The sequence below is a fragment of the Eupeodes corollae genome, chromosome 3 (genome assembly GCF_945859685.1).
Source record: "Eupeodes corollae chromosome 3, idEupCoro1.1, whole genome shotgun sequence".
Lineage (NCBI taxonomy): Eukaryota > Metazoa > Arthropoda > Insecta > Diptera > Syrphidae > Eupeodes > Eupeodes corollae.
In genome coordinates, this window is record NC_079149.1 from 131,576,889 (window position 1) to 131,603,162 (window position 26,274).

The window sequence follows — 26,274 nt, forward strand, 5'->3', positions numbered from 1 at the left end:
TCATATTTCCATTAAATATTTAATATTAACAAATGGCCATGAATATTATTTCAACTTTTTTTGTTTTTAAATGAAATAACTTTCCTTGAAATAGTTCCCAAATAAAAACATACAATTATAGGAAACAACCTCCATAAAAGGCCAATTAAAATGTTTTAAATACTTTTCCATCGAATTCATTTATTCAAAATATTTCACAGAAAATTTATTATTATTATCCTTCAATCTATAACAACACCATTTTTGGAATGGAACAAGTATTTCTCAAAAAATCCTTTTTCCGACATTATTTTCAACATTCCTAGTTATCGACCTTTTTTTGGAGTATATTAAACTCGTACTCCTGTTTCCTGTCTCATTAACCTTCACTTTCGATTTCCCACATCGATTTTTATCTGAATTTTAAATAAGATCAACTCGTTTAAACATTTATTCAAAGTATAGGTATAAAAGTACTAAAGCAATTGTGTTGTAATCTGATAAAAGATTACTGTACTGTGTGTCTAAATGTGCGAATGGGGGGTACATTATAACACCTTTTAAATTGATTCCAAGTACATTACCTCCTCTCCTGCTGCTGCAGATAAGGGCATACATAGAGATACTCAGGGTATCTCGAATGTCTGTCTAACCTTTACTCTGATGATGGAGGAATAAGCATTTTGCAATTTTCAGATTTCAACTCACGACTACCTAACCTATTCTCTCGTATCCTTACAAATAATAATATACCAATTGGAGAGGTTATCCTCTCCTTTAGAGCATCATCAGGTGTGTGTTTGTTTTTCAAACAACAAGTGGGTGCGAAAAATCGTGTGTTTTTATTTGTATCTTTTCTTTTAAGATGTTGGAATATGGCAAATTAAGCTAAAAATATGCGAAATCAATATGTGTAACTTTATCCTTAATCGAAGAACTTTTGTTTGGTTTGTTTACTTCTTCTGCCTTTTGAATGTTCTAATAATAATAATAATCAATTCTAATAGGCATACAAATTTTACGTATCGAATAATAATAAGGATGTGTGTAATCATATAAGATTTAATGAATTGATATTGATACGGATATGGATTAGTTTCATAAAAGAGATTTGTTTGATTTGAAAATCAATAGCTTTACGGTAAGGAAGAAGGAAACGCACATTTTATAGTTATGGAGTTTTTTAAATGGTAACAAAATAATTTCTGTGAAGTAACTTCAATAAATTATTGAAAATGTCCAATGAGGCAAATTATCGTTTAAGGAACTTCAAATATATGAAATCAATAATTGAAGTTGAAGCTGACGACATAATCGAATTTAGTTTCTCCGTAAAAAAAACTATTTTGTTTTAAATTTTATATTTTAGCAACAATATTTTGTATGACATGGTTTACGTTTTAAGTCAATCCACACGGTATTTAAAATCAAGAATTTGTTAAGGCTTTTAAAACAGCTCTCGATTGGATTTATTCGTTCTCAAGATATCTGATCCTTTAATTGGTTTTTAACATTTTTCGTAGTATTACTTGAGGTTTTTAAATTTGTATAAGAAAATTTGTCAGTTGGATTTTTTTAAATAGTACCCATGATAAACAATATTTATTTTTGTAAACTAAAATTGTAAAATTTTGAAAGTCAATTTTCGTTTAAGAATCTATAAAAATGTCTGTTCAAAATGAGCCCTAATTTGATAGAGCTTTTAAGAACAAAATGGAATGTCAAGTTTTTATAGAAAATATATTAAATTTGCTCCAAAAAATAAATTTCTTAAGCGATGGTATAAAACTTAGTTTTTCAGATTTTGTCTTCCTCTTTGTTATTTTATTTTGCTTTCTCTACAAATATTGAAACATACTTAGAATACTTGCATTCAAACATTTTCAGAATTTCCTTTTTTTAATAACGTGTTGAACGTTTAAGCACAGTATAGATTTAAGAAAACAGGGAAGGACTAGAGAGGTAATACCGGTGAACATTGGCCCACATTTTTAATATCTTAATGAACAAAAAAAAAAAACAGAATTGGGTAGGACATTCCACATTCATGATGTGCGGTTAAAAAAAATAATCTCTATTCTTAAAGAACGTCTGAAATTAAACTCGAGTGTTAATTGATTAGGATGTTCAAATGGTAGACATGTGCATTCAAGAGGGCACAAGCTTCCACAGGTTTTTCTCAAAACCCACCTCTGTCTATCAACTCCTACTCTCACCTCCCCGTGGTGAACATCGGGTGCCTAGTACCTAAACTGGAGATTGGGTTCCAACCATAGTTTAAAGTTGTTGGGGGCAGCAAACGAGAGAGGGGGGTACGTGTTTCCACTACGGCATCTCTCCTTATCCAGACGGCAGCAGAGGAATTCCCGAGATGGAATCAACGGTGGCGTCTACAGTTCCAGTAAGATTGAACTACTATTCGGAGCCCAGGCCTAATGAAAAACTGCGATATTTACTATGGTGACTGCTACCACGAAAACCAACAGCTCTTATTTGGTTGCGTCTTCGTCATTGGAGCCAGACTTAGGCAAGAAGTCTTGAGCTATAGGTGCATCAATGAGAGCAAAATTCGGCCCACAGAAGAGAAAGACGACAAGTCTTCAGGAGTTCTTGGAGCTCCTAGACAAAACATATGAGCAGTGTCCTAGCTTAAAATTGTCCTGTACGATTTTGAAACCAAGCTAGATAGGCAAGATATCTTTGATGGAATAATCGGGAAAAACAGCCTGCACGACAACACATCCGACAACGAATTCAGGCTCATAGATTTTGCTGCTAGGCGAACAAAGGAACTTGGAGTTGTCCAGATTAATCTAACGCTAACCAGATTGACCATATTGCGCTCGAGGCCAGACACGCTTCCAGCATCATGGATTTCCGAACTTTCCGAGGAGCTAACATCGACTTGGACCATTACTTAGTTTTAGAAAAGGTAGCACTTCGGATTTCCAGCCCCAAGGCAAAACAGGGAGGTGCTGGGAGAAGGTACAACGTCCAACGGCTACAATCGCCAGTTATCGCGAAATCCTTTTCCGACCGAGTTACAAGTAACCTCTCTCGAAGATCTCTGCTGCCAACACAATGTATCGAAAACCAGTGGCAACATTGCCAAGATGCAATCATAGAAGTGAGCTGTGATGTGCTGGGTTTCAAACAGCCACCAACAAGGAACAAGGTTTGATAAGGAATGTCGGCAGGCAAATGCAGTCAAACAACAAGCACGCACAGTGGCGCTGCATAAAAGGACGAGAATTGAGAGAGAGGCGAGAGGAAGCCCGACTTCTCACAAGGAAAAAAGAGGGCATGAGAAGCGTGTGGTCGAAGATGTTGAGAGGTTTAAAAGCAGGAATGAAGTTCGAAAGTTTTATGAACAGGTGAAACGAAATTCACAGGTACAAAAACCTAGAACCAAAAGCTGCAAAGACGAAAGTGAAAACATCATAATGGAATCGCAGTCAATGCTGAGGATGTGAAAGGACCACTTCTGCAGACTGTAAAACGGCGACGACGAACCGAATTCCACTGTCTGGCAGGATGATGATCTATTTAACATAGACGACGAAAGCCAACAATCCCATCCTGCCGACTTAAATGAAGTTAAGATTGCCATATCTAAACAGAAGTCTAATAAAACTGCTGGAGCGGATGTCTTGAATGCCAAGCTCTTTAAAGCAGCTGGAGATAAGTTAGCTAGGAGCATGCACAAACTTATCCGTAAGATATGGTCGGAAGGAAGCATACCCGATTAATGGAACCTCAGTATTATTGATCTATTCTGAAAAAAGGAGACCCTTTAAACTGCACTAACTATAGAGGAATCAGTCTACTTAACATCGCCTATAAAATCTTCTCTGCTGTAATATGTGAAAGTGTAAAGCCCATCGTCAACAACCTGATAGGTCGTTATCAGTGCGGTTTTAGACCAGGAAAGTCCACAGTTGATCAAATATTCACATTACGTCAGATCTTGGAAAAAATTTAAGAACACCAAATCGACACCCACCATCTTTTCATCGATTTCAAGGCCGCATATGACAGCATCTACAGGGACGAGCTGTATAGAGCCATGTCTAGTTTTGCTATCCCTGCCAAACTCGTCCGTTTGTGCAGGATGACCATGGAGAATTCACGCTGCTCCATAAAGCTTGGAAACAACTAAACAGAACCTTTTGATGTCAAAAAAGGTTTTAGACAAGGTGATGCGCTGTCATGTGATTTTTTTAACATTGTGGTTGAAAGAATAGTGCAGAGCTCACACGTCAACACTAAAGGCACTATCTTTCAAAAGTCTCTCCAATTTCTATCATATGCTGATGACATTGACATAATTTTAAGAACTCAGCGTGATGACAATGGGGCTTTTGTGAGTATTGAGGCAGAGTCGGCAGAAATGGGTTTAATGGTTAATGAGGGCAAAACAAAGTACATGGTGTCGTCAAGAACGGACATACAACACCGACTTCGTCTACCTAGGTTCCGTTGTAAACGCAGAAAACAACACCAGCGCTGAGATCAAAATAACTCTTGCTAACCACTGTTTCTTTGGACTAAGAAAGCAATTGAGTGGTAAGGTCCTCTCTCGAGGGACCAAAGTGTTGCTATATAAGATTCTTATCATCCCCGTCCTGCTATACGGTGCAGAAGCATGGACTATGACAAAAGCGGATGAAAGCACCTTGGGTCGCTTCGAGAGAAAAGTTCTTTGTGTGATTTACGGTCCCGTATGCATCGAAGGAGAGTGGAGGTGAAGATGGAACAACGAGCTGTACGGGCTGTACAGCGAGGTAAACATAGCCAGAAGGGTAAAAGTCCAACCACTAAGATGGCTGGCTCACGTAGAGCGCATGGAAATCAATGCTCCGGCCCAGAAAGTCTTCAAATCCGCATCCACAGGACAGCGCAGTAGAGGTAGACCGCGGATTAGGTCGTGCACACAAGTGGAAGGTGACCTCACCCAACTTTGGCGCGAAACTGGAGACATCTAGCTGGAGAAGTTTGTTGGGTGAGGCCCTAGTTCTCACAGGACTGTAGCGCCACCTTAAGTAAGTAAGTTAATTGATTAGAATTCCTGAGAATTATGGATACATTTTTTAGAGGGGGGGCGGGGTGTTAATGAAACTGCCTAATTTAACAAAAAATTAAGAAGGAATCCAGGCGAGAAGGCAGTTTTTAGTCGATGTGATATTTTTTTGGTTTGTGACTCATTATCACTACGTTAGGCGAAAAAACTTAAGAAAACTGCTCACTGTCCAAAATTCTCCAAATTATGATCATTACATCCAGAGCAAATGTCTAATGGTCAAATTCAAAATCGAAACATTATTTAAGGGTTTTTTAGCACTTTTGAAATTATGCTGGAGCCTTAAAATTTGATATTTAAATTTAGTTGCAGTTATTGTTAAATATGTAGATTTGTGACAGTTTTTGGAAATTACGTAATTTTTTTCAGTTTTGGATTTAAGCTTACGAACTTAGCTTTTCGTTTTTTGTCAACGATTGAGCATGTTAAATTTTTATATAAACGAATATAATCTTGTAGTTCTGTAGTGACATGACAAGTACTTTCTCAAATGAGTAGTTCGGGATCGGCTTAAAAGTGTAGGTCCACTCCAGTAATTACAACATTACTTGTAAACATGAATCCTAGTTCTCAACAGACCGTTGCACCAACTTATTTAATTAATTTTATATATATTTCAATTTGCATTTAAAAACTGATTTTCTTAAGCTTTTACTGATATAAATTTATTTAGACTTTGAAAGTTTAAATAGACATGCTAAGCAAGTACAAATTTATAATCACTTTCTTTAAAACTCCGAAAAAAAATCTTATGAAACCTTTTATTTAAATACTTCTACATCTAGCAACAAAATATATTGTTCCAAGAGACACAATTGCTACGATTCATCGTTGCTGTTTGACCTTAAAGCTTTGAATAACGCAATTGAAACAGAAACATTCACATTTTAATCTCCTCAAAGCTCTTTTGACCATAAATTCTATAGTATCTTTGTGCCTATACTAAAGATCTCCAAAATATGTTACCCCATGTTCCAGTAATAGGTACTTTATTTGATTGACCCCAATGTTGAGGTTTTTCAAAAATTCTATTGGTTATACTTTACTTCTCTCTGTTTGTCTCCTCAGAAAATATAAAATGAAAAATTTAAACATTTCCGAAAACCCTTTTTTGACCACAAAACTACTCACATACATTTCGTATTTAACTTTAACCATAACTTTTCTTTGAAAGTTGACAGAAGTTGTTGGCCCCTTATGGAAAATATGTGTCTACCTTTTTCTGTCTGTTTGTTTGTGTTTTTTTTCTCTCTCTCTTTTTCGCCATAAACCAATTTATTAAATAGTTGGCCCTTTGAACTTTTAAGCTCATAATAAGCAGGTAATGGGTTTTTAAATTGGAAAACAGGATGTTTCTTTTTATTAATTTCGATATTACTCGAACATCTGTTGATGTTGTTTTCAAAAAGGAGATAATAATTTCAAAAGACATCTCATCATTAATTTTAATTATTTTATTTATTAAAATTAATCAAATGGCACGACAGCATTCATACATATATATATTCAATATATATTATATACGAATGTTAAAATAAACCTCGTTTTTGGTTGGTTTGTGTATGAATTCAATTTATCAAAGGAACAGTTACTTCACATATGCACAGCACTCATTTATAAATATAATATTTTTTTTCTTTTGAAAAGGATAAAAGAGAGAAGTAATAAATGCTTTAAGTATAAGGATAAACCAGGACCATTTTCAATTTATCATTCCAGATCAAATAAATTACACAACAATCTGTTTATTTTTTGTTTACTCCCAGATATATACGAAATACCTACATTTACACTTCAGAAAGGATATGAAAGGATATGTCTTATTTTCAAGCATTAACCAGGGAGAGAGATATACATTTTGAATGTAAGGACACAAATCAACTCAAAAAGGAGCAACAGTTGGTCATTTTATTTTGTATTTTATCATTTTGTCTAAGTAGAAAAGGATTGCTTTTTGTTGGTGTATTTATATGCCATGTGGCAGACTTTAGCTGGTGATACAAAAACTGGGAATTAAATTTGTAAATCTGTTTTTGAAACGACTTTTAAAAATGTTTGTCGCCCACAAAAACAAAAATTGAGAACTTTTTTGTATCGTCTCTCGTCGTCACCATAAAGCTCGTTTGTAAACATGCAATTTCTAAATTTAAAGTTAATTTAAACAGAAGTCAATAATTCACGAGGGAGTAACTTCATCATCAAACGGTACAAAAAAAAAGAAAAACCTAATCGCTAATGGACAATTTTGATATTAAAAAACCTGAGTAAAAGGATATAAATCATAATTTCCCTAAAGTATTTTTTTGGGTCATTGTAATCAAAATATAATTATTCATACCAACAGAACAACCAAAGACCTTTAATTTCGATGTTAATATGTTAACGTATGTTATGTACAGTTGAGGCAACATAATTAAGTCACTGAAATTAAACTTATCTACGTTATCCTAATGACAATTAATTGCAAGTAATTTGATTACAAATTTACATTCTTCTTTGATTGATTTATGAATTTTAAACAATACGGATATCTAAAGTCCCGAACTCAGTTAATCCATTAAACCCAAAATCCCGAAATCTCGAAAACCCAAAATCAATAAAATCTAAGATCCCGATAAATCAAAATCACCTTTTTCATGAGTTATGGTTAAAATACGGAAAATTCAAAATTCCGTAAATTAAAAAACACAACCCCTATTAGCGAAAATCCAGAATCCAGAAAGCCCAAGATCCCGAAAACCCAGAATCAAGAAAACCCAAAATCCCAAAACTGAAATTCAATTGAAATTTTAACTTCAAGGAAATATGAAATTTTATTTTCGGAATTTTGGAGTTACTTGATTTTGAATTTAAAGGATCTTGATTTTTCAGGAATCTGGACTTTCGGTTTTGAGGTATTGTGTTCGTCTCCCGTTTTTAATGTTACATAATTCTTTGTTATTTACTTTGGTTTTAGGTTTGCTCGATTTGGAGAATTCGAGATTTTGTGTTTTTTAGATTTGTTTGTTTTATTTTGGATTCAAAATTTAGGTATTGGGTTCATCTCCCTTTTCTAATATTATAAAATTTTTCGTAATTATAATTGGTATTTAGACGTTTCTGGATTTTGGGATTTTATGGGATTTTGGGTTTTTTCGGGATTCTGGGTTTTTGGTACTCTGAATTTTTTGGATTGAAAATTTGGGGATTGTGTACGTCTCCATTTTTCAATGTTCTATAATTCTTCGTTATTTGTTTGGATTTTAAATTTGTTCGATTTGGGATTTTCAAAATTTTGTTATTTTGAGATTCTATTTTTTTTTGGATTTTGGATTTAAAATTTAGGTATTGGGTTCATCTCCCTTTTCTAATATTATACATTTTTTCGTCATTTTATTTGGTATTAAAGCGTTTCTGGATTTTGGGATTTTATGGGATTTTGGGTTTTTTCGGGATTCTCGGTTTTTGATTCTCTGATTTTTTTGTATTGAAAATTTGGGGATTGTGTATGTCTCCTTTTTTCAATGTTCTATAATTCTTCGTTATTTGTTTGGATTTTAACTTTGTTCGATTTGGGATTTTCAAAATTTTATTATTTTGAGATTCCGTTTTTTTTTTTTGGATTTTGTATTCAAAATTTAAGTATTGGGTTCATCTCCCTTTTCTAATATTATAAAATTTTTCGTAATTTTATTTGGTAGTAAGGCGTTTCTGGATTTTGGGATTTTATGGGATTTTGAGTTTTTCGGGATTCTGGGTTTTTTGTATTCTTGATTCAAAATTTGGGGAATTTTGTCCGTCTCTCTCTTTAAGGTTACACAATTCTTCGTTATTTGTTTGGAATTTATCTTTACTCGATTTGAGATCTTCGATCAAACCTGAAAAGCAAAAATCCAGTAAGCCCAAAATCTTAAAAATCAGACAAAAAAATCAAAATCCCGAAACTGAAATTCCATAAAAGAAAAACAATATTCCATTATATTTTCGGGATTTTGGCCTTACTTGATTTTTGATGTAACGGATATTGGTTTTTCAGGAATCTGGATTTAAAATTTGGCGATTGTGTTCGTCTCCCATTTCTAATTTTATATAATTCTTCTCAAATTTATTTGGGATTTTCGGATTTTGAGATTTTGTGTTTTTGCGATTCGGGTGTTTTGTTTTGGATTCTATATTTGAGGATTGTATCTGACGCTTTTTTTATGATATAAAATTCTTAGTTATTTTAGATTTTCGTGATTAATGAATTTTGGCATTATGTGTCAATTTAATGGAATATTGGGAAGAAAAGTTTTTGTTCGTTTTGTGGCCTTATTATAATGACCTTAACTGTATATACATTATTTTTAGGGTTTTTGGGATTCTGTTTTTTTTTTTTGTTTAATTTCGTATTTAAAATTTGGGGATTGTGTCTGTCTCCCTTTTTTACTATCAAATAATTTTATTTGGGATTTAGATATTTCTGGTTTTTGGGATTTTGGGTTTTGTGGGTTTCTGGGTTTTTGGGATTCTGGATTTTCTGCACTCAAATTTTTGGAAATTGCGTCTTCCTTTTTTAATGTTATATAATTCCTTTTTATTTTTATTTGGATTTTTGCTTTGCTGGATTTGGGATTTTCGAGACTTTGTGTTTTTGGGATTCTGCTGAATTCTGAAGTGCAAATTTGGGGATTATGTTCATCTCCCTTTTCTAATGTCATATTATTTTCCGACATTTTATTTGGGATTCATTTTTTTCTGGATTTTGGGATTTTCAAGATTTTGGCTTTTTAGGGATTTTGGGTTGTTGGGGTTCGAAATTTTCTGCATTGTGTCCCTCTCCCTTCTTGAATGCAGTATAATTCTTCGTTATATTTTGTGATTTAAGCTTTGTTGGATTTGGGATTTTCGAAATTTTGACTTTTAGCCATTCTGGATTCAAAATTTGGGGATTGTGTCTGTCTCTCTTTTTTAATTTATTATAATTCTTCGATTCTATTTTGTGGTTTTAGCTTTGTTAGATTTGGTATTTTCAATATTTTGGATTTTCTCGTTTGAGATGCTGAGTTTTCGAGATAGAAAATAGCCGTTTAAGATACAAATATTTCTTTTCGTTTTGTGGCTTAATTACAATCATCCTAACTGTATATATATTATTTTAAGAGCTTTACATTCAGGACCCCTACACAAACATATGCACATAAGTTCCTCTCTATTTTAATCTACACCAACATAAATCCCAAATAAGTATGCAATGCGGAGTATAAAATTAAATTTTCCTCGTAAAAGTTTTCGTTTTGAAAAATATTCTTTTTTTTGTTATTGTAAAAATAATAATAATAACATTTAAATCGGCTATGCACAACACAAAGAGGATAATATTGTGTAGGTCCATAAATTACCCACGGTTTATTTAAGTCCTTTTGGATTATACTCTACCAGTTTACCTACGTAACTACCTACCCTTTTATTTTTTTTTATTCTTTATATTTTTTAAGCAACAAAAATACATTCAAAACGAATAAACAAAACAATTTTTGTTGTTATGAGTTCGTAAGTAGGTAGGTTTATGTATGTATATGTGTACTCTTATTTTAAAGGAAGGTTTAACGACGACGATTGTACTTTTGTTCATCTTTCACTCGTTGTTTCATCGTTTCGTGTTTTGAAAGTGCTCTGCCATTCATTCAGGCACAATATATAAAATTAAACAATTTTTATTCAGAAAATTACCTAGAACCTAGTACCTCACTCCTTTCCTTTTCTACAAGTTCTGAGTCTTCACAGTCTTTAGATGGTGGATTAACACAGATTTTCATAATGGCCCATGTACTGTACATAACTGTACTGTATACTTATAATATTTACGTCATTCGTCCTGAATGGCTCTTTCTTTTGTTAAAAATCATTATGAAGCTTTTGTTTTGTCATGAGAAAATGAAGTAGAAGAAAGGTAGGTAAATATTTTGATGTAAAACAATATAATTAGGGAATAAGATTTAGGTTTTATTTTTTGGAAAACTTAAAACTTCACTTAATTCAATTTGAAGAGATTTAACAATTTTTCATTGTTCATATGACAGAGATAAAAGAAGGATTTTGAAGAATTATTTAATGGTGCGGTAAACGTGATTAATTGTATTTTTAAATTAAAGGTTTCTTCATTATTGAAAGGTTTAACATTAAATGCTCATAAAGGCCATATGCTTTTAACGAGGCCAAAACTAAAGTAAGTTTTTATTTAAAGTTTAAAATGCTAAACATTTCTATTCAAAGCTAAAAATAAAAGGCATTTTTAAATGAAGCAATTATTTGGGAAATAAATTCACACACTTCAGTTTTTAAAGTAAATGAAAGTAAGTAATTTTCAAAACAATTAAGTACTTCTAAGAAAAATATGAGTATCTGGTAAAAAGGTTTAATAAGAACAAAATTTTAGAATAGGGTGTTTTTTCCTTATAATAATAATTGATGGTCTAGGGCTAAGGGCTATGATTTGATAACATGGCATTAAAAGTTAATCGGTCCGATCTGCAAGTTTCAAAGTCTTTCAAAGTCAAGGTAATTCAAACATAAAAAAAATATCACTCTTTTCTGAGTTTTCATTGGAAATAGTACTGACTTAGTGAAAGCAAGAAGGCTAAGAAATAATAATAAATAAATTAGGTGGCTCAGCAGTCCGTTGAGAACTAGTGACTTAAATTTCTCAACCATTCCTTTTTGCGAATAATATTGTCAGGAATGGAAGGACCTAAAGTCTTAAGCTGATTCCGAACAGCTAATTTCAGAAAGCAAGGGGCAGTACCCGAAAAAAATGTTTAGATGGTTCAGGCAGGGATCGAACCCAAGACCTCTAGCATGACAGTAAAACGCACTTACCGTGATGCAATGTTAAAAGAATAACCAAGGGCTAGTTTAAAAAAGGACTAGAATGCTGTCTAACAGCTTCCATTTGGTGTCCGCTAAAATTTTTCAAATGATATTTTTTGTAACAATATTTCTATGAAATGAAACAACTTTGAAATGGGGATCTTTCTTTGTTCTTAAAATATTTAAGTCAAAATTAGATCTTAAAATGTATTTATAATTTTTGTTTAGATTTTTTATTTTTATTTAAAAAACTATAAACTAGAACACCAAGTTCTTGATATAGTTTGAAACTTCAAAAATCGATTTATTAAACAATAACAAGTCCTTCGAGTTTTATCTAACGTCTTAATAAAATTCTCAACAGTTTAAACTGATTTTGAGATATAACTTTTATTTATTACACGCTTAAATTTAAGGATCTAGGATATTAGAACTCAGACAAGCAACATTATTTTATTAAGTTTTAGGTTACTAGATTTTTTAATTGGCAATAATTATACAGTTAGAGAAGAAAATAGAATATAAAAAACAGACTTCAACAGATTGCTGGTTATTAGAAGACAAACCGTCTGTTTGGACATCATATCCTTTCAAGAAGCAATGATGTTTATTTGATCATATTTTATGTTGAAAAATGATTAAGAGGTTTCAAATTCTCATTAACAATACGTAGTTAGATTTTTAGTTGATCATCTTATTTCTTCCCTTGGAAAGCAAACACTTTACCTAGTCTATTGACGTTATCAAAAAGAGACCCTTTGTCAAGTAAAATGTCAAGTCATATAAATTCATAGATGGATATACATATTTAATAAATTGAAATTAATAACTCAATTGTGCTCTACTAAATTAAAACTGAAAATTATCTAAGATACAAGTTATTGATAAAACGTCATAAATGTTTGTCATACAAAATTACCGTGAGTTATAACTTTTTTTTATTTAACCGAGATTTAAATCTTTACTAAATTAATCTTTACTAAATTAAATTCTCTTATTCTAAGTATTTTACAAAACTTGAAAGATAGACCGAGAGATATTAGATCGAGTCTTTAATTTAATGTCTTAAAAAATATTAGTTGCGTAAAAATCCATTTTTACCAGTTATTAGTTGTTTTTGTAGGCTTTCGTTTTCTTGTAACAACATTTGCTATTAGAATTATTCTTAGAAATTAACTTAATGCTAAAAACAATATTTTGCATACGTTGGAATATGTTTGATTTTAAAATATTTTATTTTCTTGAGATATTGTACTCGAAAACAACTTTTCAACTTTGTATTTTTTTTTGAGAAAAAAACTGTCAGTTGTTTTTTTTTCTAAAATGTTTACCAGTTCTCAAACATACATTCTTCTTGCATTACATTTTTTGAACGTAAAAGCATTACTTTTAAAGTCTTTTTGTGTCTTCTGAAGTAATTATCAGTTAAACTTTAATTTAATTGAAGTCAATGTCTTCATAGTCGTATTAGAAATTCTATTAAGAGACAATGGCAACGTTATCGACTTCCTTCATATCGTATTCAAGTTAAACTTTTCAATAAAAAGAGGAAATACAAAAGTTTCGCAATAAGAAGTGGAATGAAAATCTTAGCAAACTAGATATAAATGCGAAGCCATTTTGGAACATTGCCAAAATAATTAAAAACAAAAATAGACATATTCCAAATCTAGAAAATGGCAATGATTTAGCTTACAAAGTCTCAAAAAAGGCTAATGTCCTCGGAACAAATTTTTTGAATAACCATTTTGTGTCCCAACATCTCAGTGATGATGAAACCAAAAACCTTGTAAGCCAATCAATAAGTTCTATAAACACACAAATTGTTCATACACCTGTTGACCAACTGATCACCATAGAAGATGTTAAACATATTGTTTCCAATCCTAATCGAAGAAGTCTGTTGAACTAGACAATATCAAAAACGAATATATTAAAATGCTACCCAGGGCTGGGCTTGTATTTTAAGTCTTTTTGGTCAACGCATGTTTAAAAACACAATATTTCCCAAGCTTTGGAAAACTCTTGTCATGAAAAAGTGCTTTCTCAAATTAGCCGATACTGTGTGGCACGATGGAATGGTCCATAAACTAGATTGCTTAGGTTTTCCAACTTATCTTATAAAAATTATTTAAAGTTGCCTCTCTGATAGGTGTTTTAGTGTTTATGTTAATAACTGTTCGTCAAATTGTTACCATGTTGAACATGGTGTTCCACAAGGATCTGTATTAGGGCCATTCTTTTACAATATCTATACGTCCGATATTCCCAAGCTTCCTGAATGTCAATTAGCTAGTTTTGCTGATGATACTGGTATTTTTTCATCGCATGAATTTTGTCTCAATAAAGAGACAAATTTAACTCATGCAAATGATCTTATAACTCAGTATTATTCTTAATGCAAAGTAAAACTAAATGCTGCGATAAGGTACAAGTTATCTTTTTTAGTAGTAAAGAAAGTGTTGTTTTCTTCAAAGCAACCAGATAAATGTTAACGGTGTTAACATAAATTGGGAAACGAGCGTAAGGTATCTAGGGTTTGCATAGACCAAAAACTTATCTACAGAGAACATAATAAAATAAAACTTCTATATCCCGTTATCAATAGAAAGTCCGGTCCTAGTAACGACAGTAAAATTATAATTAATAAAGTGGTTTTTCAGGCAATTCTTTTGTATGGTTGCCAGATATGGGGGAAATGTGTAAAGTGTCATATACAAAAATTGCAGATATCTCAAAATAAATTGCTTAAAATGATGCTCAATCTTCCTTGTTATTATTCTACAGCTGACTTGCATGCAAGAGCAAATGTTGAAGTAATCTGTCATAGAATTGAAAAGCTGAATAATTCATTTTTATTAAAATGTGATTTTTCGGATCAACTGATCAACCAACTTATATCCTATTAACTTATTGTTATATTTCGTTTTCCTTTTTGTTTTTTTCTAGATATTTAAATTATGTTTTTTATTTATTTACTTAAACACATTGTGATATTAATTTATGCTTTATAATTTACTTTTTTGATTTAATGTTTATTTTTTATTAATTTACCTCTAAGTGAGTTACACAATTATTTATCTACTTGTTTTTAATGTATTGCAATCAATAAATTAATTTATTATAAATATTTATTTATTTATAAGTTTGTTGATTTATTCATCAATTTCTTTGTGCAGTAATAGTTAAATAACTATTAGTTTGATTGTTTGTTTTGCATTTACTAAATTATTTATTCAATAAGTAATTTACTAGTTATTATATTTATTTATTTTTTTATTTAATTTATTACTTAATAATTAAATTGTTTATTAATACATTTACAATTATAAAGTCGCATACTCATACTAAAATATAAACATAAGTATATTTAAATATTATGCATGAATTTTGTTACTAACCCAAAATACTAAACCATTTATTTCATAAGATTTTGATTTCAAAATCTATTTTGGTTAACGGAATTTTTAGTTGAAAACTAATTTTTACCAATTTTTATTATTTCAAGTCGATGTTATCAATTCAAACTTTCTCAAAGTTTTACTGAATGTTGACAACTATATTTTTCAATTTTTGTTTAAGATAAAAATAGGTTACAACCAAAATCTTAAATTTTTCAAAAGACATTTGAGTCGGAAATCAATTTTTACCAACTTTTGTTAACTTTTTTAAGATTTTTATAAAAAAACTGTAAATGCGATTTTTCTCAAAATTTTATTGAATTTAAAGCTACCATCTCAAGGTTTTTAAAAGATATTTGAGCCGAAAATCAATTTTTATTAATTTTTTGTTTAAGTTTCCATTTTTTGTAAAAAACTGTCCATTCGATTTTTCTCAAAATTGTTACCAATGTTGAAAACAATATTTTTTTAAGTGAAAATTTGTTGGAAGCTATAATCTAAAAGTTTTGAAAAGATATTAGTGTCGAAAATCAATTTTTAACTACTTTTGTTAATTTTTTTAAAGTTTCTTATTTTTCCAAGAATACTGTAAATTTGATTTTTCTCAAAATTTTACCGAATATTTAAATAATATTTCTTATAAAATAAAACAAGTTTAAAGCCAAAATGTAAAGGTTTTGAAAAGATATTGGAGTCGAAATTTAATTTTTACCAACTTTGAGTAATTTTTGTTAAGGTTTTTATTTTTATAACAAAACACTATTAATTCGTTTTTTATTAAAATTTTACCAGATGTTAAAAACGTCATTTTTCGTTTGCACAAAATTGTTTTGGGATAAAATCATTTTGTATTCGTAAAATTTTCGAGGTGAAAAATTTTTTTTCAGTGTTTTTGATTTATAAAAAAAACTTTTAATTGTTTTTTTTTCCAAAAATATATAAGTTTGGCATCACGTTACAGTGTATTATATAAAATTTAATTTAAGTCTCTAGCGTGATTGGTTCGTAACATTTTTAGGGTTAACCAAAATGTTCACCTTTTTTTAAACTGCTATATTAAAAAAAGCACCCACGCAATTTTATTGAGAGCCCTTTCTGCATCTTTCTGCATTATCATCTGTGTACCAAATTTTATTTGAAGTCGATATCTCTTGTGGTTTTTGAGCTATGGACTACGAAAAAAAGTTCCCGAACGTACGTATGAACGTACGTACACATGCACGGGCAGACATCTCTCTTAAAATCTTCTATTTCGAATCAAGTTACTTTGAAACGTGAGAAATGTCAACATTTTCAATTCGATAAGTAGGACCGATTGTTATACCTTCCTACAGAAAGCTTACGAACGTAAAAATGTAATCCAGTAATTTTTTGTATTGAATTTTTAACAATTCTTGGATAACAAAACAATTTTAATATCAGGTGAATTCAATTGTTTAAATAAGTGCCTAATGAACAGTAATTAATTTTGCATGAACATCTTCTTGACAGATTTTTGAAAAAAACTGAATCCTTAAAAACTTATAATTTCCACTTTTTTTTTGTTGTTTGTTAATTTTTTCTATGTTTGTGGTTAAAACTTTGTACATTTGATAAATTATTGAAAAATAATGACAGTGACATTCACGATGAAATATAAAACTCAACAAGTAAATCTCTATAATTGTTTCTTGCATAGACTAAAATTTTGTCTAAAATCGACGTTTCTGTTTCTGAGTTTAATTTATATTTTTGGAATGGTTGCCTTCCTGTAGAAAATCCCCTAAGACTTATAAAGTCTAATGTTTTTGAAAAATGTATCTAACAATGAGGTATACTATTATTTGTTCTATCTTGATTATATTACATTTTGTTCTTAAATCAAAATTCAATTTACTTTTTAGTAATCAGCTCTCAAGTTTTATTTTAACTTCAACCTAATATTTCCAAAAATTTAAGAACTTATACGCAAAAACCTATTTATGAAGATATTTTCTGGGTATTGGTAGATTTTTGACATATTTATTCCCATGTTAATCGAAAGTTAAAACACCATATGTCAGCTTTCTGTTAAAACTCCCATAATATTTCTTAAAATAGCCTTAAAATATTTTCACGGTTCACTCTTCAAGAATTATTAGCAACAAAATACCTAAGTGAAAATAATTGTCCCACAGAGAAACCTGAAAATTTTCCACAAAAATTCCTGAGTTTTGTTCCCACAAAAGCCATAAAATTTATCTCAAAAAACTGAAAACCACAAAACCATAAAATCATCATTTCCCTTATTCCCAAGCAAGTACTTCATACTCATGTACTATAGCGCATATCCTGCACGTTTTCATCCTTCTACAGTAGTTGATGGAATTTATTTCCAAAGAACGCAATCCAAACGATACGAGTGAGAAGAAGGAAGGTATTAAAAAAAGTAAACTATAATAATTCCTTCAGACAGTTTGAAAAAAAGAAAACTTCTCGTCAGGATCGTAAAATATCCGTCATCATGACAAAGTATTTCATTCAGTTTTTGAATCATAAAAATTTATCTGTGCAAAATTCTTTTCCTCCATTTTTATTCCATCACAAAACTTCACCAAGACCATTCCTCCTGCTGATTTTGATTTTTCACCACATTTTGATGGTAGACATTTTATATCACAAACTTGATAGTTTAAGACAAAGAATCGTTCTTAGCTTTTTAGTCCCGTTTATCAATCACAGGATTATCCACCACCACCAGCCTCCTTAATGTTACAAATTTCGTTTTTTATTTTCTTTTTTTTTTTCATTTTATGGTATATTTCCATTCAAGTTTTGTATATTATCTTAACTTAGCATTACTTTTCATCTGCTTTTAGTGATAGGTCCTTAAATTAACGAATGTTCACTAAGGATAATGATCATGATAATGATAATGATGCTAAAAATGATGTTAATTTAACGAAGGATATACGAAAGAAATTTTTCGTATTTCAGCAAAAATTATATTTTGATCCCGTTGAATGTGAGGAAAAGGATTAAAAGTTCACTAAAAGACACAAAACTCATAATTCCTTCCCCGCATTATCCTTCAATTCAGCTGATTCAGAAATCTTTCCTTTTTATCTTCTTCTTCTTCTATAATTTAGCAACAGGTTAATCTTACCTAATGGGAATTTTCCCAAATAAGATTTACAAAATTTAAGGACATATTAAGAGGCTCATATATTCGCCACGAAAAATAACGAATGTAATGAACGATTTCTCAGAAATTAATGTTTATTAAAACGAATAAAAAGAAAACAAAATAAAAATATTTATAGGCATAAGTCATGTTTTGTTATAAGGTTTATAAAGGTAGGTATAAATATACCATCAGGATTCATGCTGTAGAGCGTAACTCAGCGTGACAAATAACAGTATAGCAGCACACTTCACGTATATTTCACTCTCTTTCATTTGATTTACACTAATTACATGTATAATTTTATTTATTCCTTTTTCTTTCTTTCTTCACTCACTCACTCACTAAATCCTCTCGAACTCGAGAAGGAACGGTCCTTTGAAAGGTCTTGACTTGAAAAATAAGAAGCCAAAAACACACAAATAACAACAACCAAAAAAAGAGGAAAACAACTTAACCCAGCTTAATTAACTTGCACAAAAAAAGGTACGCCAGAAGTATACTAAATCTGTGTTTCCCGTCCCGGCGGCAGTGGCACACAGCGCGTTTTGGCATAAAAACAACCCAAATGACACTGACACTATACCAAAATATAACACGCCGTACCGTTTGCTTGACGACCAAGACTCTTTGATCCTGGCAAAAGGACAAAAAGAACTAAACCGTGAGAATTACCCCAGACTCTTTATAGCATTCAGGCTCTAGCTAACTTGAGAAGGAACAGCGCACATTTTTCCACAAAGAAGTTGTATATAAAACTCAATCACACGCGGAAGAAGCCTTGGTGTCTGCCACTACTGGGTTGACTGATGTTAGAAAACTCGGAAAAATGCAAAAAGGAAAACAGTTTAAAAAACCTAAGGACGACGACGTTGGCGGCGAAGTTTTTGTGAGTCGAATACAAAAAATGAGCTTCTCTTTTGTGCTCGGCTCTCTTGTTACTTTGGTAAGTGTGGGGAAAGCTCTTCTAGTCGTCGGTTACTGTTACACAGTAGTTTATTATTATTCAATGTTTAAAAATAAATATTCCTGGAAATAACTAAAAATAAATAACACAAAATCACATGTGTATGAAACCTTCCCTACGACACGTTACGTCGCTCGTCCTCACATACATATAAAGATAAGGACCAGCCCCGGGCTTTTCAGAAGAGACTTTCTCTGACAAACATCATTAAAACCCTTTCCATCAACTTTATCACATAACCCTTACGTCTGGACAAGTTTTTGCTTCTTTTTTGTTTGTATTTTATTTTGTTCTCGATTGCGTGAGAGCATAAGGCATGACATGATTAGAATTCTAAATATAGCTGTGGTGAGTATAAGATTTAAAAAAAAGAGCTAAAATATTCAGCACTTAACCTTAACCCTTGAATTACATGCCTATGTAGGGTATTATTCAAAGTAGCACAAGTTAACTATACACAGAGGACACAGTTACTTTGGAAAAGTCGTAGAGTGATAACGTTAAGCTCTCTGATAATAATGTGAGAAAATAGAAAAGCTTATTGTGGGTGGTGTGGTGAATAAGAGAAAATTTATTTTTCTCTTAGATAAAAAAGTTCTATCACAATATGAAGCTTTGTTAAACTTTCAAAGAAGAGCTTCTCTTTGCAACCATAAAGTTCAACTTTTTGCTATAAATTAAACTTTTATGGGAAGTACAGTGGGGTTTAAATAAAGGACAACTTTTTCAGTCGTTGATGTAAACAACATTTCAGAAAGTGGCGTCTGTGTCTGTCAAAAATGTATTCGGTGCAATTAGTGTGGAACTTTGTGAGCCTACAAAAAATATCATTATTAGCATTTTACAGCAAAAATTTCAGTCCCTTTTCTCATCCTCCTTCCTATCACCAATAAGTCTGAAAAAGTTCAAATAAGCACTTATTTCGGAGAAAATGAATTTAATTTTGAGAAAGGGGTGTAGTATCCGCCCACAATCTCATATGTAATTTACGCCGTTTTTTGTTTTTAATACACAAGGATAAATAGAGAAAACCTAGAGGTTGTTTTATTTGTTTATCAAAAGTTTGTGAGATTAGAATACAAACTAAATTCTTAACAATAAACTTTGATTCTTTATACAGTACTGTTCGAAAAATGTTGGTCAAACATTATATTAACCTTTTCGAGATCAGTTCTTGAATTTAGGGATGCTACGAGTTTTTTGTTTGTACAAGGTAGCTACATGTCATTCAAACACTGTATAAAAGATTATTATCAATAAAAGCTGCATTTGGCTCGTATATGTAGTCCAATACCAACCTTAGTGATTTTGTGGAAAAAATGGGAAATCAGTTCGGAACAGTTTTGTGTCTGTCACGTCTAAATATTACAACGCTTGAAATTTCTAAAAGACTTAATATTGCTCAAAAAACTGAACACTGATTTTGAAAAAAATATCGTGTGCCCGAGACTGGTAGCAGAAAATAAGGCTCAGTAGAAGATCGTTTTTTGGTGTTGTATAGTCCTCGGCATCGGTTCAGGACTTCGATGGACCTTAAAAATAATCTGGGTCGAGCTACACGCAAAGTATCAACGAATCTCTTCTTCGTTGGCTTAAAAATTTTCTTTCGAATCGTTCAATACAAGTTGTTTTGGACGAATTTAAGTATGAAACTCATAAAATAAACGCTGGTGTGCCCCAGGGCTCAGTTTTGTCTCCGACCCTCTTCTTTATTTTTATAAATGAATTCCTATCTGCTACTTCTAATCCAATACATTGTTTCGTTGACGATAGCTCCCTTAGCTTTTTATATTCGTTTCCAGACTCACAACCCTTCTCTTCGGATGTGGAACTGCAAGGGCAAAATATGATTAGCTCATTAAATTCCGACCTACACAGCATTGTCTAATGAGGAATCAAAAATCGTGTGGAATTTAATAAACCCTCTTTGCCACTATCTATGAGTGGCACTTGCATTAACGAAACGGAAAATCTTGACATCCTCGGAAGGTGCATCAGCAACCACCTTTTATGGAGCGATCACATACGCGATGTTGCCAAAAATGCTGCAAGATGTCTTGGGTTTTTGAGACGTTGCAAGAAAATGTGTCTCCGTCTGATCTGGCTACAATCTACAAAACCTATATACGCCCGAAACTTGAATATAACTCTCATCTCTGGGCTGGTGGTCCAGTAACTTATTTAAGCCTCTTGGACATTATTCAAAAAAGAGCTTTTAAAATGATTGGTGACATTAACATCATCAACTCGTTTACATCATTCGAACATCGATGCAAGGTTTTTTGCCCCACCCTTTTTTACTGTTATTTTAACGGACTATGGTCTAGTGATTGCTCTAGCCAGTTGCATTCCTCCCCTTAAACAATTTAACCGTAATACTCCCGCTTCTAGGAATGCCCATCAGTTTACCCTTGAGCCCAACTTCGGCCGTACTATGAAGTACAGAGATTCTTCTTTAAGCCATTCTACGCGAATGTGGAACGCCTTGTCACGCTCTGTCTTTCCTTGTCATTGCAATGTTCAGAAATTTAAAACCAAAAACCGACACCTCCCATCGAACCTTTCCCTCTTTTCCTAATGCCCACACAGTGTCTTTGGCATATTAAAGGTATAAAAAACCCTTTTAGTTAATTATAAAAAAAAGTAATTTCATGAAACTCAGTGAGAAAAAGGCTCGGGGACTTAGATCACTCAAGCTGGTACTGAAGCTGGATTTCGCAAAACGAGTCAAAGAAAAACGATTGTTCTGAGCTCAGGAGAACCTTAATTGAACTTAAGACATATGGAACAATGTCATCCTTTCGGATGAGTCAAAATTTAAGCTCCATGTTGGAGATGAGAGAATCCTTTAACGAAAAGAACCAACAAAAAGACTAAGCTTTGAACACATTTTACGGATGCCCCAAAACTGAAGATGTGATGGTGTGGGGATACTTCACTGGAGATGAAAAAGGTAAAATGAGCTTTCTTGAATCGAAATTCAATACAAAAGTTGTTCGTCAAGTCCTGGAAAACGTATTAGAGCCCACATTGCTAAACCTTTTTGGAGACACTTGCAGTTTCATATTTCAACAGGGCAATGCTTCTTGTCGTACAGCAAAAATTGTAAGTATGAACTTGTCTTTCTTTTTACCATGACTGACTTATATTAAGCTTCCAAAAAAGCTAAAACTTTTATTATTAAAAGTAATATTTGGATTTTTTTTAAATCTAAGGTTTATTGTTCAATATATCATGAAACACATTGAGAGCATAATAAAATAAAAGCGCATTTAAAAATAGGTTGATATTTCAAAACATTTGACAAAATAAAAAAAAATCGAGAAAAATTTGAGCAAACATTTACGAACGACACTGTATCTCGAAATGTTGCAAGTGTCACTTACCCTCTTCTTCGTCTAAATGCTTCAATTATATAATTCCAAATAATTCAATTTTTTTAAAGATCAAATTTGGTTGAACGGTAAAGATACAAAATTTAAATTTTTGAAGCGTGGCATTTCGAAAAATTGTTTTCATTTCAATGGAATTAATCTGATTTTCATACTGAACTATGGATTTTAGTAGAGCTTGACGGGCATATTGGACTAAAAACCTCTTCTCTCAAGATGGGGCGTGGTATCCACTCAAAAAAGCACCTAAGTATTGGAAAGGCAATTAAAATTCCTTGAAGTTATAACAATTTTTTTAAATTTAATAATTCCAAATGTGGGATTTAAAGGACCTTCAACAAATAGTAAATGGCTAGAAATCTTTAAGATTTGTGGGATCTATTTACTGTTGCTTCCTACCAGTTCCCTTGAATTTTTTGTTTATTTTTATACCGGCCACCTACGTTCTCAATAAATCAAACATAAATTAGACTTATCAAAACACTTTAAACAATCCCTAAAGCAAATAAAACAACATTATCAATAAGCCAGAAAAACAAGAGTCCCAATTGAAAACGAAAACTCAAAAATATATAAATAACAATTTTGACATCCATATTCTATGTTGTGCATGTTTTTCTTCCTTTCTCAACTTAAAGCCTTAATTTAACCCTTTTCAAACTAAATTAATACAGCAACGTTAAAGATAAATCAAAATTAGGAGGCGAAACACCAAAACAAATTTTTCTCTATACAGAAATAAAAATAATTTGTTTTCCTCCCCAACAAAAAAGAAAGTAAGACTTCATTAGGAGCATACATTTAAAAATATTATTTTCTGTAGAAATACACTTTTTTGTTCGTTCATTTCTTCTTCTTCCCCAAGTAACATTTTCGGAGCCTCAGTTGTTATAGTAGTTCGATTTAAGCTTCGAAGGAGTGAACTCTGAGACTACTGCTCTATTTTGTACGCAGTTGCAGCTTCTGACATTTTCTTATTCAAAATATGCTCTATATGTAAGTTTCACAACAACTTCAAGCTCTATAGCCTTATAATGCTTCCTGCTCTATTAATATGCTCTAATATAATTTAAAACACAACCTTCAACGAGCCTTACTTAATTTCGAATTCATATGCTTTAAAAAAGCATTATTTTAGAAAGACAAATGCTCTTTAGAGTCAATCATTAGCTTTTTTGTTTTTTAATAAATACTTCAAAACAGCGTATTGATCAAAAGACATAATAAGTGTCAAAAAAGTATTTGTTGGAAAAAATAAGTAGTTCCCAGTGAGAAAAAATGTTAAATAATTTCAAAAACAGCAAGGGTTATTGGGAAAAAGTGCGTCGTAACAAAAAATTGTTGAAAAGATTATCGTTATTAAACCCGGAGGGTACGGCGAAAAAATTACCAGAGATACAAAAAACCAAGTTTTTGCCCCAAGTTGCAAATGTTGGTGGTAGCATATGCATTTGTATTGAAAGTGAAGAGAATATGGAATACGGGTTGGATGAGAGCACATCCGAACTTAATACAGTACCCAATCAGATTGAAGCAGAAAATTATGAAATTGGTAGTTTGAGAAGTGGCTTAAAAGAATGGGCATTAATACACAACATACCACATACGGCTTTAAAAAATTTGCTGTGTATTTTAAATCAGGCTGTGCCACAAGAAAAGCTACCAAAGGACCCAAGGACCCTATTGAGTACTCCCCAATCTATAGTAATTAATTCAATTGGTGATGGGCATTACTGGCATCAAGGGTTGGAATTTTGTCTTTTAACATATTTCAACACAATTATTAGTAATAGAACCATATCCCTTAATTTTAACATTGATGGTCTGCCTTTATATAATAGTTCTCCAATACAGTTCTGGCCAATTTTATTTAACATTAATGAAATCAAAAATTTTAAGCCAATGGTCATTGGAATTTACTGTGGCAAGGGAAAACCATCTGATCTAAATGCCTACCTATCACCATTTCTTAATGAATGTAAAAACATAATCGAAAATGGAATTGTAATCGGGAAAAATAAAATTCAAGTTAAGATAAGAAGTTTTATCTGCGACTCACCGGCGCGGGCATTCGTCAAAGGTTAAATACTTATATAAAAACATATAAAACAACATTTTTTAACCATTTAAATATTCTGTTAATACATTATAGGGGTCATGTATTTTAATGGAAAACATGGATGTCTTAAGTGTATAGTTGTAGGGGAGTACATTGACCATTGCACTGTGTTCTTGGGAACAAATTTTCCAAAAAGAACAAATGAAGGCTTTAGGACACGATTGTATGGTCTTCATCATAAAATAACTTCTCCGCTTGAAGAACTTCCTGTTGACATGGTTGAAGACTTTCCAATTGGAGATGCACTTCATCTCATAGACCTAGGTATGTTTAAAATATTTGTGATTTTTTTTTTTTTCATCACAATAATTCTTTAGGTGTTATGAAAAGGACTTTAACCGGATGGGTTCACGGTCATTTCAAAGGAAGTTCCATAAGACTGAGTGCCCATGAAATAAAAAAACTTTCCGAAGAATTGACAAACTTCAAAGTGCCAAAAGAAATTCGTAGAACGACAAGAGGCTTGGACTGTTTGGCTTTTTGGAAGGGAACTGAGTTTCGCACATTCCTACTCTATGCTGGAATGGTGTTTTTAAAAGATATTTTAAGATATGATGCTTATGAGCATTTTCTTTGTCTAGTTTGTGCTATAACCATTTGTTCTTCCCAAGCATATAATCATTTTCTTCATTTAGCAAATGAATTGTTAGTTTTTTATATACAAAAATATGAAGAACTTTACCATAAGCGATCGATTACAAGCAATATACATAATCTTTGTCATCTTGTTGATGAAGTTAAAAAATTTGGTGTTCTTGAAACCTTCAGTTCCTACCCTTTCGAAAATATTTTATCATCTTTAAAACATTTACTTCGCACTGGTTCTAATCCTCTTGCTCAAGCCGCAAAACGAATAAGCGAACTGTCAAAAACCGAACACTATGAAGAATCAAAAATAATTTATCCCATTTTAAAAAACCAAAACAGAGACGGATCATTTAGTAAACTTATATTTGAAAATTTTACTCTAAGTAACGAGATGCCGAACAAATGGTTTTTGACAAAAAATCAACAAATCATCAGTTTTGAAAAAGCTTTAAAAACAAAAAATTCAATTTCAATAAAAGGTCTTCCCTTAAGAGAAAAAAGTGATTTCTTTCTAACACCTATTAAATCGTCACATTTAAACATTTATTTTTCAAAGTGTGAAGAAAATGATATTTGTTCATTTGAAATAAACAATATCAAATGTAAAATGGTAGTTGTTCCATATAATAACGATGGATTAGTTTTCTTACCTTTACTTCATACATTGTAAATATTCATAAATCTGCTTTGCAATAATAAAAAAGATTTCCTTTTCTATAGAACTTTATTAGTTCATATGAAATTTCAATTTTGCATTTATATGAGTTAAGAGTGTTAA

General features: G+C 31.6%; 2 protein-coding genes across 3 annotated transcripts in view; one reads left to right on the forward strand and one right to left on the reverse strand.

The window, feature by feature from the left end:
- The window catches only part of LOC129948825 (dual specificity calcium/calmodulin-dependent 3',5'-cyclic nucleotide phosphodiesterase 1), a 501,195-nt gene extending 481,992 nt beyond the window's left edge, over positions 1 to 19,203 (reverse strand). Inside the window, exon 1 of one of the 2 annotated variants that reach the window (XM_056059902.1) lies at positions 19,106 to 19,203. The gene's annotated coding sequence lies outside the window, so the exon portion shown is untranslated. Of the gene's footprint in view, positions 1 to 18,619; positions 18,836 to 19,105 lie in introns of those variants that run through there. The other variant, XM_056059901.1, reaches the window with a different exon arrangement.
- A 4,673-nt stretch (positions 19,204 to 23,876) lies between these two features.
- Positions 23,877 to 26,166, forward strand: LOC129950809 (uncharacterized). Its single transcript, XM_056062728.1, has 4 exons — positions 23,877 to 24,869; positions 24,942 to 25,172; positions 25,226 to 26,050; positions 26,111 to 26,166. Exons 1-4 carry the CDS (start codon positions 24,068 to 24,070, stop codon positions 26,164 to 26,166), a joined length of 1,914 nt encoding a protein of 637 aa, XP_055918703.1. The 5' UTR covers positions 23,877 to 24,067.
- The last annotated feature ends 108 nt before the right edge of the window (positions 26,167 to 26,274 follow it).

Bases quoted from the DNA above. Each gene is read 5' to 3' on its own strand.
- LOC129950809 (XM_056062728.1), top strand. From the start codon at position 24,068: ATGTTAAATAATTTCAAAAACAGCAAGGGTTATTGGGAAAAAGTGCGT. The intron at 25,173-25,225 runs GTATGTTTAAAA...ATAATTCTTTAG, and splicing joins ACTTCATCTCATAGACCTAG to GTGTTATGAAAAGGACTTTA. The intron at 26,051-26,110 runs AGTGTGAAGAAA...GTAAAATGGTAG, and splicing joins TTTAAACATTTATTTTTCAA to TTGTTCCATATAATAACGAT.